Source organism: Leuciscus leuciscus (assembly GCF_965113295.1).
Source record: "Leuciscus leuciscus genome assembly, chromosome: 16".
Classification (NCBI taxonomy): domain Eukaryota; kingdom Metazoa; phylum Chordata; class Actinopteri; order Cypriniformes; family Leuciscidae; genus Leuciscus; species Leuciscus leuciscus.
This window is the reverse complement of record NC_138740.1, coordinates 8563883-8582206: the sequence shown is the minus strand read 5'-3', so window position 1 is coordinate 8582206 and position 18324 is coordinate 8563883. Positions and strand designations below refer to the sequence as shown.

The window sequence follows — 18324 nt, the reverse complement described above, 5'->3', positions numbered from 1 at the left end:
GTCCAGTAGCCTATCCATATTTGCAATGTAACATTTGGATGCTAATTAATAATGTAAAGAAGGCTTCGTACTTCATTCGTGTCCCAATACTACACGTAAATCAGCATCTCCACAGCAAGGGAAATTAGTTTGGAATGTCAACAGACCAATTAAGCAGAATAACGTTTTATATGTTTGGTTGACTGTTTTATTTTAATAACGAACAGGCTGCGACACCCGACATCACTTGGATGTGTTGCTCAACAGGGGATTTAATAGCTTCTGTCGTTTAATACTCTCATTCGAAACAGTAACATTATATGTCTATTTGTGTACTTTCAAAATGACTACAACATATCATATGCCTTTGAAATTATTATATAAGAATAATAATTATTATAAATGATTATTATATTCTTTCTGGCGCACACCAAAAATCAACCAAAATAGCCTACAGCCAATAGCCTTCTTGGCGCGCCTATATATTTTTGAAGGTCAACATTAAGATTAATCACAGCGTGCTTGTTAAAAAAAAAAACCCTGTGACTTGACTTTACAATCCGGAAAATAGCAAATTATTTCACGGACCCCCTGGCACTTGAGAACTCCTGGTCTACACAGAAGAAAGCCCCGTCTAGTCTATTCCCCGGTACGGGTTGTGTCGAGACATTCGTTAGTCTGGTTATTTGATGAGAAAAAGATTAAATGTAGTTGCAATAAATGCGTTAGGAATCCGCACAACGGAGGACTCTTATTCTGCTGTGCAGAACTGATGACGGAACAGTTTGATCTTCGGCTGACAAATCAGAGGAAATGGGCGTTTAATTCCCGCCCACGTGTAGAAATCGAATATTCAAGCTGTTTATTCATTTTTCTAACTGAGAACGAAAAACGAGAAATCCAGCTGAATTCTTGTTTTTCGTTTTTTGGTAAAAAATGAAAAAACGAAAAAGGAACCGTTTTCTTATTTTTCTATATTCAATATTAATTCAAAAAACGACTGAACGAATGATACACGGATTTTTCTGATTTTCTGATTGTGCTCAGATCAAAAATAGAAAAAATTAATTACTGGATTAGACAAATTTTAATTTAGATTTTTAATTTAAAGGGATACTCCACCGTTTTTTCATATTAAACTATGTTATTCCCTAAACTAAGACGAGTTGATAATCCGTGTATCATTCGTTCAGTCGTTTTTTGAATTAATATTGAATATAGAAAAATGAGAAAACGGTTCCTTTTTCGTTTTTTCATTTTTTACAAAAAAACGAAAAACAAGAATTCAGCTGGATTTCTCGTTTTTCGTTCTCAGTTAGAAAAATGAATAAACAGCTTGAATATTCGATTTCTACACGTGGGCGGGAATTAAACGCCCCTTTCCTCTGATTTGTCAGCTGAAGATCAAACTGTTCCATCATCAGTTCTGCACAGCAGAATAAGAGTCCTCCCTTGTGCGGATTCTTAACGTATTTATTGCAACTACATTTAATCTTTATCTCATCATAACCACCAGACTAACGAATGTCTCGACCAGGTCTCGACACAACCCGTACCGGGGAATAGACTAGATAGGGCTTTCGCGGCAAGACAGAGCGATTTAGTGCACGCACTGAGACGAGAGAGGTATGTATCAACTCATCTTAGTTAAGGGAATAACATAGTTTAATATGAAAAAATCGGTGGAGTATCCCTTTAACACCTTAGGCATATATCAAGGAAATCATTTTAAACAGATCAAGTACTATTGTGGTAACAGATTACAGCCATTTTAATAAAGGTGTGAATAGCAATCATACTCATTCACTGACTTTTGAACTTTATTCCTTTTTTTGTATTATTATTTATTCGGGGACACACACATACACACCTAAGGTTTAAGGAGTTCTGCGCGGGACTGTTTTTTTTCTGTCCCGCTCCCACAAGGTTCTATTCAGCAACCGCTTAAAATACACTCGGTGTTCGCCCGCTTTATTTCCCGACCTGACGGGTCCACAAAATTTAGATCTCGTTTCCATAATCTCACATTCAAATGTCTCTAATGGCAAGAATGAGATTAAGTAGCCTATAATAAATGCTATACAAAAATTGTGTTCGTGTCAATATAAATAGTAGGCTATTTTAACATTGTACTGTCAGCAGAGAAAAAAAATGCCACAGAAAAAAATTAAGAAATATAAATAGCCTAACATAAATTAAATAGGACAAAGCCTATCACTCAAATTTCTAAGCAACATAAACGAAAATCATATTGCCCTACTGACAAATGAAGTAGGCTATTTTCTGCCGAACTATTTCAAACATCCTTGTAAAAAAAGAATGTTGTTGACTGACAATGGTTTCAGTACCAAACAGCTCCTCAGAGCTATAGGTGTACAGGCGGTCAGAATTAAGTGCGGATACGCTGTCAAAAGATGTCGGGAGTGGGCTATTGTCAGTCAGACCGCCCGCTCCGTCCAAAGTACACCAGAGTTCTGACCGCTACCGTCTTTTGACGCGCGAATGGACACAAAGTGGTCAAGCGTCTAACTAGACGCGGCAGGCGCGAATTTGACGCGCTATTCGCGTCCGGTGTGAACGCACAGTTATACTTTAAAATGTAATCCCGCGCGACTACGGCTTTTCTCAAGTAGTGAGAGCCGCCAGTTGTCGTTCCCTGCATTATATGATGTTGATTACAAAAATGTACAGATCTGAGGTGCAGAAGAGATTAAACTACTCACTTTGATGGGCATCCCAGTGCAGTGAAGTCCAAATGGGAAAAGACACAGCTTTCCTTTCAACCGCTGGTAACCCATTGCAAACTATACGAGAAATTATAATTAAGTCACAAATTATATGGCATGATGTCTATGATATATTCTTTGATTGGCTTTCAAACTCACCTCACACTTTGACAGGCAGAATGTATGTCCAAGGTGAAGCCTCCCATTCATGTATGGGTAGGGAAATGTGACCAAGAACTTGTTCTTACTGGGTAGACAGATAATAATACATTAGTCATGATGAATATAATCTGTAAAACCTCAGGAAATACAGCAATATATACAAAACAGACTCACTCTGTACTTCCTCCAATGGTGGTTGGAGCGTCGGTCTCAAAAAGCTTTTCCTTCTCCCATTTCTGCTGAACCTCCTCCTCAATCTTCCTCAAAAAGTCAAGTTTTGCTGTTCCTTTGCGTTCCTGGAATGACATATTGAACTTAAATGTCTACATGTGAAATATAAGAAAAAAATTTAAAATAAAAATAAATATATATATATATATATATATATATATATATATATATATATATATATATATATATATATATATATACACACACACACACACACACACACTATGTTATTAACAATATTAGTAATGTTTCCAAAAATGTTACCGGTTGTGTGTGTGTGTGTGTATGTCTGTATACAGTAGTCAACATTTGAAGTGGATCAAAGACAAGAACGGGTATTGTTCAAAATTCATGTATAACTTTGATGAAAGGTTTTGATCCACTTCAGATGTTGGCTTCCGTCTATACATACATTTACACACATACAACCGGTAATTTTTTAGAAACATTACTAATTTTAATGTTTTTGAAGTCTCTTACTGACCCCAAACTTTGGAAAAGTAGTGTATATTGTTACAAAATATTTCTATTTTAAATAAATACTGTTCTGTTTTTTTAACTTTTTATAAGTATGACAGGTTATAAAAAAAAGTATATTAAGCAGGACTACTGTTTCCAACATTGTTAATAAATCATCATATTAGATGATTTATTAGCTTAAATCACAAGAATAAATTATATTTTAAAGGATATTAAAATAGAAAACCATTTTTTTTAAATTGTAATAAAAATCACAATCATTTTCTGTAGTTTTGGTCAAATAAATGCAGGTTTGATGAGCATAATCCATTCTTTCAAAAACAATAAAAATAGTAATGTTTCCAAACTTTTGACCGGTATTGTGTGTGTGTGTGTGTGTGTGTGTGTGTGTGTGTGTGTGTGAGATTATATATATATATATATATATATATATATATATATATATATATATATACATATCAGTTATAGTTACATTAAAGTCTATTTAAATTGTTGGACATTGTATAGGCTATTCAAATATGAATGAACGTTTCATCATCTTCTGATCTGTTAAATATTATAGCTTATGTTCATTAATTAAACTTCCAGATACCAAAAACGTAAATTTGCTAAGCTATAAACTGGTACTGGAGCATTACTACTGTTCTGAGCTACACACATCAGCACCTCTGATTGACAGCTGTCAACTCTATTCATATTACTCTGCCAACAACTTATTCCGACTTGCCAGAGAGTGCTGTTGTAGAGATCGCTTTCTGTGTGGATCGAATATTGCAACTACGTTTTGTTCAGGATTCAAAGAACATACATGAACAACGTTAACAGACACATATGCATGAAGCTAGCTGCTAAAGATAACCATGCTGCTCAATGGACCGGTTTAATAAATTTTTGGGGAGTTTGAGATCATGAAACAGGCAGTGCTCCAAACCGCATGAAGTAAAGAGTGCGAAACATCAAACCGGCCTAATATAAATAAAAATTACCGTCATTTTGAATAACTTCAGCAGGATTTGTTGAAGAAAAAAACCCACGCTTCACTCGGCTGATGACACCGTTCAGAAACGTCAACGCCGGAAGACGCTTTGCACTATGGGTAATGTAGTTTTAAACGATTTGACTATTTCACACACAGAAAGAAAATGATAATAATACAGTTTTTTTGTAATTGCTTACACACAATTTCTGAAACTATGGCTCCATTTGTCAAACATCTACACACAAAACCTCAAAACACGCACACAAGATGCAAAATGTCACACATCTCTTGCAAAAGCAAACAATTCGTCTAAAAACTGTGTTTTTGCATAGTAACTCTACAGACAAACCGTCAAATGATTAGCAACGTATACGCCAAACTACACACAAATGTGAAAAATGTAAAACACTACTCTCTTGTGTCTTTTGCATGTTCGGTGTGCAGTGGAGTGTACAGGAGTTTGTCAGACACATGTATGTGCACAAATACACTGTAATAAAGTATGTGCACAATTGATAAACTTTACAGTTATTAAACTGAACTGAATCAACACGGAACTGAAGTTTTGGCTGTATAAGGACACTATTGGCTTGTTCGAGCTGTTTTACAGCAGAATTTTTATTTGTTTTTTATTGTGAAGCTGCTTTGAAACAAGCTGTATTGTGTAAAGAGCTACAGAAATAAAGGTGACTTGACTTGTATGCTAATATATTTAGTAAATATTTACTAAATACACTGAAATTCAAGCGTCAAAAATGTATTTGTTTCTCAAAATATTGAGCTCTGATTTCTAAGTGATCAAATTACACTATAAACAGAAATGCAAGAGGGTAAAAACAATTTATTTATTTCTGAAAAAATGGAGTTTTGATTTCTGTGCAAGTGACAATTTCACGCGCTGATAAAGTTTCTGTTATCAGATCTGCTGAAGATGTGGTTTCTGTTCATGTGTGCCAACAAGACATTAGAAATCCCAACCAAATTATGTTTTACGGCCATGTCCAGGATAAATAATATGTATGTATCACCCAATATTCATACAATTAGGGTGATATTACAGTAAATGACTTAAATTTGGCCAGTCATTCATTCCCTGTGTGACTTGCAAAGGCTTGCATTTCGTTTGGTCACACCACAAAGTGTCACTGTGGCCTCAAAGCTTCAGCACTGCTACTCTGAGCTCGATTGCTGATGTCTGAGGTAAATCACATCCCCCTCATTACCATATGGACAAATAAATGTAGAAATAAATAAATGTAGAAATAAATAAATAAATGTGGAAGTAAATAAAAGCAACTAGTAAGTTATGTACTATTTCAATCCTGACATATTAAGATCTGTCCAGGGACAGCAGATGTAAAATAGCCGGTTGGCTAATTCTGGCACACTATAAATTTATTTATGTATTATTAGTGTGCATTGTCCCTGTTAAATAAACCTGAAATAAATAAATAAACAAATAAATGAAAAAATAAACAAATAAATGTGAAAAAATACAATTATACATAAACAAGGAAATAAAATATAGTATAAAGTACAAAAAGTATAAATACTCATTTATTTATTTTACATTTCTTTGTATATTTATTTATGTAGGCTATAGCCTATTTATGTTTTTTTTTTTTTTTTTTTTTTTTTTTTACATTTCTTCGTATATTTATTTTTTTATAAATTTTTTTATTTATTATGTCAACTTTGGAATTTCATATATTCAATGTATTGACGTAATTTCCCCTTTTTGTCATTGTTTTGGAGCACATTAGCTTATATAATATACAAAAAGCCAAACAACTTCCATTTTGACTTCATGGGGACTTTAAAGAAATTATGATCAAATAAGATCAAATAAAAATCACTTCAAAATCAAATAATAAAACACTTAAATAATAAACCTGAATAACATTGAAACAATAATAATTAAAAATAATAATACAATTAAAAAAAAAAATATATATATATATATATATATATATATATATATATATATATATATATAATTGTTATAATATTACAGTAGCCTGATAAATTAATTTACTAATGTTTTTGAAATCAGAAATATTACGAACATCCAATAATTAAATATTAAATATTCTACCTCTGATTACTTAAAGTTACTAAAACAGAGACTTCAGAAAAGAACAACAAAATAAACGAAAACTTTAAAAATAATATAACCGTTGGAATTGCAACATTAAACACCTTGTTTTTACTAATTTATATGTTTTCTTCAGACTCTTTATATTTTGTCTTCAGACTCAGTCTCTTGGAAACGTTTAGAATGAAAAGTGGGGGACTGGTAATGTGGTATGCAAATTAGCATGTAATAGCGTCTCTGTGATTGGCTGCCGACGTTGCGTTGTGTGACGTTTCCCCGTGACGTTGCTGAGATCCTCCAGCAGCTTGTCCGACGTGCCAGTGACTACAGAAAGGCCCAGTGTGTGTTATTAGACGATGCTAGTAGGACTTGCGCATAAACACCCAGCCTTTTATCAGTATTAATCATATGCGCGTCAGGATGATTATAGAAAATGTTGACGCTCTGAAATCCTGGCTTGCTAAACTTCTTGAACCCATGTAAGTGATGAACAGTGATATTTGAAGCAGTGAAGCTAACTTGCGCTGCTAACATGCTAACCCATTAGCTGGGATTCATATTACTTATCCGCGCTGCAAACAGATATCGTTTCCTTTGATTTTATGTGTATATGACAGTTCAATTGTGTTCTAATCATTTATAAGCTCATAGTGTTCAGAAATCTAACAAAACTTCTAGTTAGAACCATGTAGCTGGAAGCTAAGCTAAGAGGGTCTGCTGGCTGAGAGGGGTGGTCATCAAAACAGCCTGATAGTTTTCATAGACTGGGCCAAAACAGGATCAGGCACAAGTTATTTTAGTTTTAGAGCCTTGGCATGTATGATCACTCAGTATGAGTTTGCTTGGTGGTTCTTGTTTTAGCTGCCAAAATTGTCTTGTATTTGGTCTCAGTAAACCCTAGCAGACCTCTTGGAAAATTGTTGTTTTACATGCATGGATATATTTGACTTTTGAATTATAATGGAAGACTTCTTGTCTTTTGCAAGTTTGCATTTACACAAATGAACCTGAGATCTTTTACAGATGTGATGCTGACCCATCTGCCCTGGCGAACTATGTTGTGGCGTTAGTAAAGAAGGATAAACCAGAGAAAGAACTCCGAGCATTGTGTGCGGATCAGTTGGACGTGTTTCTTCAGAAAGGTATCGACAAAAAGTCTTCACATCCCTGATATTCTGTGTACATAAGTATGCAATTATTAGTGAATTCAGGCCCTTTCTTGTATTTACTCTGTCAATTCATCGGCTTGTTTTACAGAGACTACAGGGTTTGTTGATAAACTCTTTGAATGTCTAACCACCAAAAATTATTTGGGAAATCCAGCTGCTAAAGAAGAAAGTAAAATCCCTGTGCAGAAGCTTGAGGAGAAGGAAGAGGTAAAACCTGTTCTTTGTCACATGTCACTGATATATGTCCATCAAAAGTGCACATGAGTCAGGGTCATTTCTTTCTTTCTTACTATTAAAACTGTAGAATGTGTTTTAAACTACTTTTGGTTAATTCGTTCTCTCCAAAGATAATGTTAATTGCATTTTTGTTTTCCTATCAAAACATATTTACATATTACATTTAGTTGACGTGTATCTAGGGCATTATACCCCTTAATAATCACGACAGTCAGCTTCCAGTTCCTAGTGTAAATGCATAAATAAATAGTGTTAATATTTATACAATAACATTTGTTTTCAGCCTGCTCATGTTGAAGATGATAGGGAGAACAGAAGAAGAAGAAGTCCACTGAGGAATCGTTCAGACTTCAATGAATCAAGGTTGGTTTCCAAGAGTTTTTTATTCTATCGTTTGTGTTGAAAGATTTTCTTCATATGATCTAAAGGTTACAGGCTCTGTTATGTGTGGGTGTTAAAAATTCTCAGTTGTCCGTCTGGTTTGTCTTATTCCGCTTTTAGTGCACACTGTTTTCTGCAACTAGCAAACAAAACAATACTGTGGCGATTACGGTGGATGGTATCATATGGTTTTATATATATATTACACTCACAGATGAGCTAAAACATAATGACCACCTGCCTAATATGCTAATATAGTCCTGCACGTGCTGCTAAAACAGCACAGAACCACCGAGGCATGAACTCTACAAGGGCCCTGAAGGTGTCCTGTGGTTTCTGGCATCAAGACGTTAGCAGCAGATCCTTTAAGTCCTGTATTTTACGAAGTCCGGAGAGTTTGGAGGCCAGGGCAACATCTTGAACTCTTCATCATATTCCTCAAACCATTCCTGATCAGTGTGGCAGGGTGCATTATGAAAGAAAGAGACACTTCCACCAAGGAACACCATTGTCATGAATGGGTATACTTGGTCTACAACATTGTTTAGGAAGGTGGTACGTGTCAAATTTGTGTCCACATGGATGGCCAGACTCAGGGTTTCCCAACAGAACATTCCCCAGAGCATCTTCACACTCCCTCCACCGGCTTGTCCTCGTCCCACAGTGGATCCCGGTGAATCACTTCCTCAGGTAAACGCCACACACGTGATGTAAAAGAAAACAGGACTCATCAGACCAGACACACTTCTTCCGCTTCTCCAAGGTCCAGTTCTGCTCCTCGCTTGTCCATTGTAGGAGCTTTCGACGGTGGATAGCGGTTATCAGAGGCACTTTGTGGTGCGTTTCATCGTACAACACCGTAACTCGCTGCTTCACTACCATAGCCCAATGCATCATTGAAGAAATCAACTAGTCACGACTGTTTCCCGAAACTGTATTGTCGCAAATTGGTCGTTCAACCACGTTGGTTAATGATGTCACAAACTCGGTGGAGTAATAACTTCTTTTAATGAAACTGTTTAAAGGACAAGTTCGGTATTTTACACTTAAAGCCCTGTTTTCAGATAGTTTCTGATGAAATACAACGGTTAAGATTGAAATTTGGACAAATGCTGCTGGCCCGAGAATTTTCGGTTTCTGTGGTAACAGGTTTTATCGTAGTTTTTCATCCAATACAAGTCAATGGAGTTGGACAAAAACTACGATAAAACCTGTTGGAAAGCATCTTTTGCAGCGATTTTTGTGTGAGCATATCAGTGAACACCCCCTGACCACTCGGTGAGTTTCACGTCTTTGTAAACGAAAGTTTAATGCGTTTTAGGAAGGATTATTCCAGTGCACCTATGCAACCATTGTGGAGGTGGGGGGGGTGCTACCACAGAAACCGAAAATTCTCGGGCCAGCAGCATTTGTCCAAATTTCAATCTTAACCATTGTATTTCATCAGAAACGATCTGAAAACAGGGCTTTAAGTGTAAAATACCGAACTTGTCCTTTAAGATCGAATTAACGCTAGATGTTTTGCTATAAATTATGGACATGGCATCTGAGCACTATTTCAAATTTTTCTCAGTTATTTTGCTTTATTTCCAGATTCAATCATAAGCTCGTTCTTATTTACTAGAGTACGTTCGCACATGCGCAGTCTTCAAAAACGGTGCTTTAAATCTCTTGACAAACTAAAAGAAGTAAATGACATTTGTATGCATTCTGAATAAAAGACACAGGTTGTACTGAATGTCAGCTTGTTTGTTTGGCTCAAGACAAGAATTTATTGAGTCCACATGTCATGCAAACTAGAAACTCTGCTTCTAACCACAGGTCAAGAGCTGTCGTTCCATCCACACAACATTGCGTTGCTGTTTGCAAATGTTCGTTAGAACGATGGTTTCAGGAAACACCGACCCGCTGAACTATGCTGATAACGACGGAACTCACGAGTCGCGATCATAGTTGGCTAACGATGCTTTTGGGAAACGCACCCCTGATCGGTCCACAGCTACGCAGAGTGTGATGCACTGAGAGTTGAGACACATTCCTCCCATAACTATCATTGAACTTTTGTGTGACTTGTGCCACAGTAGATCTTCTGTTGGCTCAGACCTGACGGGATAGTCTTCGTTCTCTCGTGCAGCGATGAGCCTCGAGCGCCCAACCCCCTCTCGCTGGTTTGTTGGTAAATCCTCAGCACTGCTGACCCGGAGAAACCCACAAGCCCACAACCCACAGTCGTCTTGCCATAATAATCTGGCCCTTGATAAGTCGCTCAGATCTTTAATCCTGTCCATTTCTCCTGCATCCAACACGTTGATACAAGAACTGATTGTTTGCTTACCATCTAATCTACCCAGACCCTTATATGTGGCCTTGTTAGGAGATGATCAACGATAAAGGCTTCTCCTGTGACTGGTCATAATGTTTTGGCTCATCAGTGTGTATGTAATCATCAGTATATAAATTGAAATAAGTTTTTTCTATCTGAATATATTTTAAGAATATTATTTATTCCTGTGTTGTCAAAGCTGAATTTTGCTTTATTCAGTCTTCAGTGTCACATGATCCTTCAGAAATCATTCTAATATGCTGATTTGCTGCACAAGAAACATTTCTTATTTGTATTAGTGTTGAAAACAGTTGTGCACTTTTTTTATTTTTGTTTGAAACCATAGTACATTTTACTCAGGATTTTTTTTTTTTTACAAAGTCAAAATAAATAGCATTTGAAATAGAAAAAAACAGTAAAGACTAACACTGCCACAAATAATTTCTGTGTAATAAATTGAATGCATCCTCGGTGAATAAAAGTATTTTTTTATATATATAAAAAAGCTTACTGAACCCAAACTCTTGTACTAAGTATACCATAGTACTACCATGCTAGGTGTCTAAAACCCTCTTACACCAGACATGAGAGTTTCAAAGCTGTCCAATATATCTAAGTCAGACCCTGTACATCTCACCTCAGGGCTAGAGATGACCGCAGGAGAGACGACCGTAAGCGACGTGAACTGGACCGTCACGGGAAGAGCGGAGAGTCGTACCGGGAGCGACATGATCGACGAGGAGGAAGCTCACGGGGAAGAAGCTACAGTCGCAGCAGGAGTCGTAGCCGAAGCAGCAGCCACGGAAAGAGCCGAGAACGAGAGCACAATCAGAGGAGAGGTAATGGCCATCTCAAACCACTTCCTTCACATTACTTTCACCTATACTAAAGGAGTTCTTAGAAATGGATTTAATGGTTAATCGAATAGTAACATAATGCAAAATGTTTGTCCAGAAACATTATTTTATTCGTAATTGCACACAAACATTTAATTTATTCATAGAAGTACTTAAATACACCTCTATATAATGAGCATTTATTTAGACATAAAAAAAAATATTAAAAAAAAGGAAGGGTAACTAGAGCTGCACGATTAATCGTGGAAAGATTGTGATCTCGATTCAAACAACCACGCCATTTCATTCCAACGATTCGCCAGCGTCTATTAAACCTCTGACAAAATAACACTGAAACATTCAGATCTGCGTTTGCGCTGCCGCTGATCCAGAGAGATCATGTGCAGGTATGAAACTGCTTCACAAACAGTTTTTTTTTTTTTTACCATACAGTATCAATACTTACAGTAATTCAGTAATGTGTTACAGTAGTTCAGATTATCACAGAAGTACTGGGATAAAAGTTTATAGTTAGGATATAAACACTGATGTCCACCATAGCGATCAAAATAAATCAGCTTGACCTTAAAGGTATAGCGGAGGATTTTCCCGAATTTTAGAAAAGAACCGCACTCTCCACTTTTTGAAAAAATGCACATGCGCAACACTCTACCTGCTCCCGAGAGGGAACGCCTATTAAACGCTAGCATCGCTAATCATAGCTTACATTAACTTTTACTAGCAGTGATTTTAAATGGATTTCTCCAAATAGCATGCCAAACGTTACCTGTCGAGTAGAAACTTCGTGACTGAGGCATCAGTGGGAAGCCCAACCTGTGCTTTTAGCGCACGCCAGCGTGTGAAATATTCTCCCAAAAACACTCTGGTCTTGTTTCTTTCTTCAGAGGCCTTTCTCTTCTTGTCATACAATTCGTAGACACTTTTTCTCTTGCGACCCTCAGACATTTTGAAAAAACCCAGTGAGAACAGCGAGCTTCAATGAATGGCTGAAACCATAGCTCACCGCACATATACACCTGAAAGTGCGCATGCGCAGAAAGGACGAGCACGTACGACGGCCTTACGTAAACAAATCATATCTTGATGATCCACCCGGAAAAAGAAAATCCTCCACTATACTGAAAAAAATGAAAAATGATGAATTATATTGTTACACCAGTAGGTGGCAACAAGGGACTGTTTGAAAGTGAAAATGTATTTGTCATTGAATCATTCATTCTAGATATTTGTTCGAAAACGCTGTGAACTCTTTATGAGTGAGTCATTGTGAATCATTCAAACCCATTTAAATAGACTGCAGAAATGAACATTTTGTCAGAACCTCTAGTAAACTACATTATTTAATATATATATACATACGTTATTCTGTTCAGAATTGTGGAAGAATCTTGCAGCTCTATCTAAAAAAAAAAGAAGGGATTGTCAATTTATCCAGAATTGTGCAGCTCTACTGTCCTGATATCATAAAGCCTCATTAAAAGAATGAAAAAAAAAAAAAAAAATTAAGGAAAACCTTAGGTACTCTGACATACTCATTTGTTACTTCATCGGAAACACAACAGCTCATTAATATTTGAAGGGAAAAAAAAGTACACCATATCAAAATCATGTGGCGCAAACAACATGCCGGGGGAAAAATCTAAACAAGAAATGATAAATATATTTCAAAACTAAAACAAATTATTAATACTTGTTCGTATGTGCAATGTGTGAATATGAAAATGTTTGTAACCAAGTAAAAAGTGTTGTTTGTTGGTTACGCCCAATAACATTTTTGGAGTCATTAAGTGAATTTTTAGTTGAAGAATTGTCAGCTCTATTTGAAAGTAAAATTTTAAAAGATTTTTCTTTTCTTTTTTATTACTGTGGACATTCTTATTTGTCTTTGCCTGTGCTGTTAATCAAACAACAATATTGCCAAGAATTCTTCCTCTGCAACCAAGTCTTCAACAAATGAATCCTTTCAAATGTGCTTTATTTCAGCCGAGCACAGATCCAAATTTGATCAGGAGCGGAAGGACGCAGAGCCTTACAACCCGTCCTCTGCCCACATGGGTAACCCACACCACCAGCAGACCCACCCACCCCCCCTGCTCCCCCTGCCCCTTCCCCAGCACCAGTTCCCCCCCTCAGGGACCCCCGCCGTCCCCAACGCCGTAACCGTGGCAGCGCCGGCTCACCTGCCCGACAGCACCACAGAGAGCTGGTCCACTTACTTCACCAACCACAAAGACGGAAAGACCTTCAACAAGATCAGCACGCTCAAACACCGCTGCAGAGACTACGACGGTGAGTCCCAATCTACTTTTGTCATGTTTGGGGTGATTATGCTCGTATGATGAAATGAAGACAAAAAGCTACTGCTACTTTTTTTAAAAGGCATGTTAAACCTAACACTTTGTGAAATGTTTCGCTTAAAGTGTGATTGTGCTGTCTTTAAGTAAATGCCACTTGTGCCAGGTTCACTCATACTTCGTTTGCAGAGCGACATAATAGATGACACTCATCTCTTCGTGGAGGTGTAAAAATAAGTTCTTTATGAAGATTTAAATGCAAAAGAAAAGGCATGAGAGTCGGCTGTTTTTGTCAAGTTTAAATTTTGATATAAAATGTTTGTGATGTTACCATAAGAAAAGTAGCTACATGTTTAAAAGTTTTTGCCACTTGCTTGAGCAACTTAATATAGAAGTAATGCATTGAATAATACGTTGTTCAAATTTAGCGTTTAAACGTGAATACGTCTATGAAAGATTGTTTAACTGTACAAAGAGAATCGCAATGCTGACAAAACATTTTCAGTAACAACTTTTGGATTTGAAATAAAAGTAATGAATAAATGTTGTTTGTGGTCTACAGCCGTGGATCAGGGGGTCACTGCAAACACATCATATGTGAAAGTATGTGTGAACCTGCACTTGATATTTGATATTTAAATAAAATAAAAAAAATATCTGTTTGATATTTTAGTCGTGTTTTAATACTTGAGGTCCAAATACATTTTGCAGCCACTCTAAAGTCAAAGTCAAATGATGTACAACACTTCAGAAACACCGAAGCGTCTTCATATTCTCTAAGGACACAGTTTACTCTTCAGGGTGTCTGTTACTAAAGCGTCACTAATGACTGTGCTGTAGCGAACTCACTGCGTGGCCTTATGGGAATGGCATTATAGCTGCAGAGTTTATATTTACCACCCTGCACCTGGGGTATTTTTCACACTGGTGGGACTTGGAGAAGAGCGTCCACAGGGATGACATCGGGTTGGATGGTTAGCTCGATTTGTGTAATGATCTTACTAAAGAAACTGTGATTTGGCACGTTGACGAGATACGTGACTATCCATACAGCACTGTTTACATGGAGCAAACTCCACTGAAGAATGACCTCAGTGACACATAACCAGAAGTTCAATCACCTTGACAAGTAGTCTCACCTCAAGGACACGTATATCATACAAGCCTCACATTTTTGCTTTTAAACTGTCCAGAAAGACTGTTGTGATGGTGATTTAAATTTTTTTCTTTTTGTTTGCAGAGAAAGGATTTTGTATACGAGGTGACCTCTGTCCGTTTGACCACGGTAATGACCCTCTGATTGTGGATGACGTCACACTTCCTACCATGATCCCGTTTCCACCACCGCCAGTCCTGCCACGGATGCCCATGCCCCCCATGACTGAACCCCCCCCTGGCATGCCCATGCCCCCTCCCCCCCACGGGCAGCCCCCGCCTCCGGGCATCTACCCCATGCCAGGTAAGTGTCCTTTGATTGCAGCATGCTAGACTAGGCTTTTCAGTTGAGTTATTAACTGGAAAACCTAGTCGATATATACATGTCAAAATCTGCTACGGGGCAATTAAATGTAACAAATCATGTTTTATTGGAAAATTAAACATTTGATCAAACTTTTTATTATTGCCTTGATCTTTTAAACAACTGAGAAGATGGTGATCAAACTACATCACCAGTCAAATTTACAGTATTACATCAGCATATATGAGAGTCAAATTGGACGACTACATGGACTCATTTGAAGATCACTCGTTTAACAGTTCATCTGTTGCCAAAATTCTGAACAAAATCATTCAATTAAATCATAAAGTATTGAAAATATTCAAATCAGGAATGTCAGAATCAGAATGCGTCGATCATAAAAATGTCCTTCAAAACCAACACATGTTGAACAATGTTCACTAACCCGGTGAACTTTGTCAATTAGGATTGCCGTTTATTCTCTTAGCTGAGATGTGAACTATGTTTGACTTTTGGGTAATTGTAAAACACGCTGGATACGTTCTAAATGCTTTTTGTGTTGGTCATTATACTTATTTCACGGAAAAAGTTTATTTCATGGCGTAAATAAATGACATCATACTTACTGGCATGTTTGGCCTGTCAAAAATATTCAGGTGTTGCAAATTCATTTCCAAATTTCACTGTTAAAAATCAGGTAAATGTTTTACCTGGGAAGGAGTGGTTTTGATGCACAAAGTTGTTGTCTTTTATAACAAAACTCATTTATTTGAATGCATTAATGCAGATTCTGTTGTAAATGGTGAAAAATCACTTTAAAATTGTCGTTGTATTATTACCCCTTAGCAGATTTTGACTCGTGTGTGTGTGTATATAACAATGTCTCTAAATGATGCTTGTGTTTTATTTATCATTATTAATTTCATTGTATTTGTTTCATATTTATATTATATTGTAGAGCTGCACGATTTATCACTAAAAGCAAAAGGTCACAATCTCGATTCACACACCTACTCAATCTTATTCCTAAATGACAACGTTTCGCCGTAATCTATTAAACGTTTGAGTAGTGTGATCACAGCGTAACATTCGAACTGTGTTTGCGCCGCCGCTGAGCCAGAGAGAGCCGTTACCATGTTTTATAGGTGTGAGTGAGTCATTGAATCATTCATTCAAACCCATTCTTTTCAATATTTCATTCAAAGGAATTAAACATTTTAAATAGACTGCAGCAATTAATATTTTGTCAGAACCACTAGTAAATTAGAATAAAAAAATAAAATAAAAAAACATGATTGTCAATTTATCCAGAATAGTGTAGCTCCATATTAAGTGATTTTAAAATCTTTAGATTGTGAATGTAATTTTTTATTTATTAATTTAATTATTCATTCTTTAATCAATTAATCCGTTAAATTATTTTCTCCTGTTTACTTTGTCTTATTAAAAATATACGTAATTATTCATTTTTATTCATAAATTATTCTTTTTTTCTTTTTTAACATTTTTCATAGGTTATTGATTAATAAATAAATAAATTAATTTATTTTAATGTTTATCAATTGACATTAAAATCGTACAACTATGCATTACAGTATTTTCCAGAAAATTAGTCGCACATTAAAATAAATCACACCGGGTCCAAATTGCATTGTTGAGAAATAAATATATTTCATTATATTATGATATGCATTATATATGTTTGTCACATTTATTACATCAAAAAAAAATGTAAAACATCAGTAAATAAAATGACACATTTACAAATATTACAAACAGTGTAAACGTGTATGTTAGTTCCCCTCACTACACAACAAATCCTTTAGATTAAACTGTATTCAGAACTGGAATGGAAAAAAAGTAGAAAGATAAAATAGACAACATTCCTTATAAAAGCCAAGCCTAAACAAATTTATTTAAAGTGATGCTGAAACTGCCAGCATGTGGACATGGCCTATACAAATAAACTTGGGCTCATGTACCTCTTTCATTTGGCACTAATCCAAAATGTGTGCACTTCGCACATTTTACAGCTTGATGTTAATTGCTTTATACAAGTCGCTTGGAATATAAGACTGTTTTAGGTAATACAAAAAATTGACTTGTATTCCAGAAAATTTGGTAAATGCATTTGTTAATTGTTCATTTTTAGGAATATTATTCGTTAATTTTTGAGATCTTGAGAATGACTTTATATTAACAACGAACGATTGTCCTAAAGTGCACTAATGGAAGTTAGCTGTAGATGAGTGCTTGAGTTTGCTCTTGTCTTGTTTTAGGGCCTCCTCTAATCCCAGCTACTGGGATAGACACTCCACCCCACTCCAGAACCAGAACCTCTTCCCCTTTGGCCCTGCCTGGAGTGGGACCACCTCCTCCTCCTCCTCCACCACCACCACCACCACCTCCTTCCTCTTCTTCCTCCTCTTCTGCCTCTCTCCATCCTCAATACACTCTCTCTGAATGTAAGCCACTGCGCTTCTCTCTCCTCATCTTGAGCAGTGGTGCTTAGAGCTTGCTGTCTATATGTGTGTTGTAAAGGGGTCACGTCAGATTTCTGCACTACATCGATATTCCTGCTACTTGTGTTTTTCCTGTCCATCAGAAATGGATTTGAATTTAAACCATCAATGCGATTGACATTAAAAGTTGCCTTCAGGGAAGAAAGTGTGACCCCTTTAAAGAAAGCAGTTGATATGCTAAGCCTCTTTCCTGTCTGTTGGTGGTGGTTCTGGTCTTGTCGTGTGTACATCAGTTAGTGGGGGTATAATGATGCATGTATTAGTACCGAACATTTTCAGTACGGGTCTTCCGGTTTGGTACGCACTACGCATATACTTTGTTGCGAGCACAACTGAAAAAAAACCCAGGACACAGAGGCCCCGTTTACACTGCCAGTGAAATGTGACCCAATTCCGATTTTTTGCTCACATGTGACACAGATCGGATGTG

At 36.5% G+C, this 18324-nt stretch overlaps 2 protein-coding genes across 9 annotated transcripts in view; one reads left to right on the top strand and one right to left on the bottom strand.

The window, feature by feature from the left end:
- lars1b (leucyl-tRNA synthetase 1b) overlaps positions 1-4650 on the bottom strand; it is a 39540-nt gene extending 34890 nt beyond the window's left edge. The window contains exons 1-4 of the mRNA XM_082141216.1: positions 4565-4650; positions 3042-3163; positions 2865-2952; positions 2703-2783 (exon numbers count right to left, since the gene is read on the bottom strand). Of these exons, the coding sequence (XP_081997342.1) occupies positions 2703-2783; positions 2865-2952; positions 3042-3163; positions 4565-4570 (297 nt within the window). The 5' untranslated portion in view covers positions 4571-4650. The remainder of the gene's footprint in view (positions 1-2702; positions 2784-2864; positions 2953-3041; positions 3164-4564) is intronic.
- Positions 4651-6943: 2293 nt separating this feature from the next.
- rbm27 (RNA binding motif protein 27) overlaps positions 6944-18324 on the top strand; it is a 28204-nt gene continuing 16823 nt past the window's right edge. For 7 of the 8 annotated variants that reach the window (XR_014198706.1, XM_082141246.1, XM_082141247.1 and 4 more), the window contains exons 1-8: positions 6944-7131; positions 7676-7794; positions 7910-8028; positions 8342-8421; positions 11405-11601; positions 13603-13908; positions 15154-15372; positions 17652-17837. Coding sequence is in view for 7 of the 8 variants with exons in the window: in XM_082141246.1 (XP_081997372.1) it covers positions 7061-7131; positions 7676-7794; positions 7910-8028; positions 8342-8421; positions 11405-11601; positions 13603-13908; positions 15154-15372; positions 17652-17837 (1297 nt within the window). In the remaining variant the exon portion in view is untranslated. The remainder of the gene's footprint in view (positions 7132-7675; positions 7795-7909; positions 8029-8341; positions 8422-11404; positions 11602-13602; positions 13909-15153; positions 15373-17651; positions 17838-18324) is intronic. The other variant, XM_082141248.1, reaches the window with a different exon arrangement.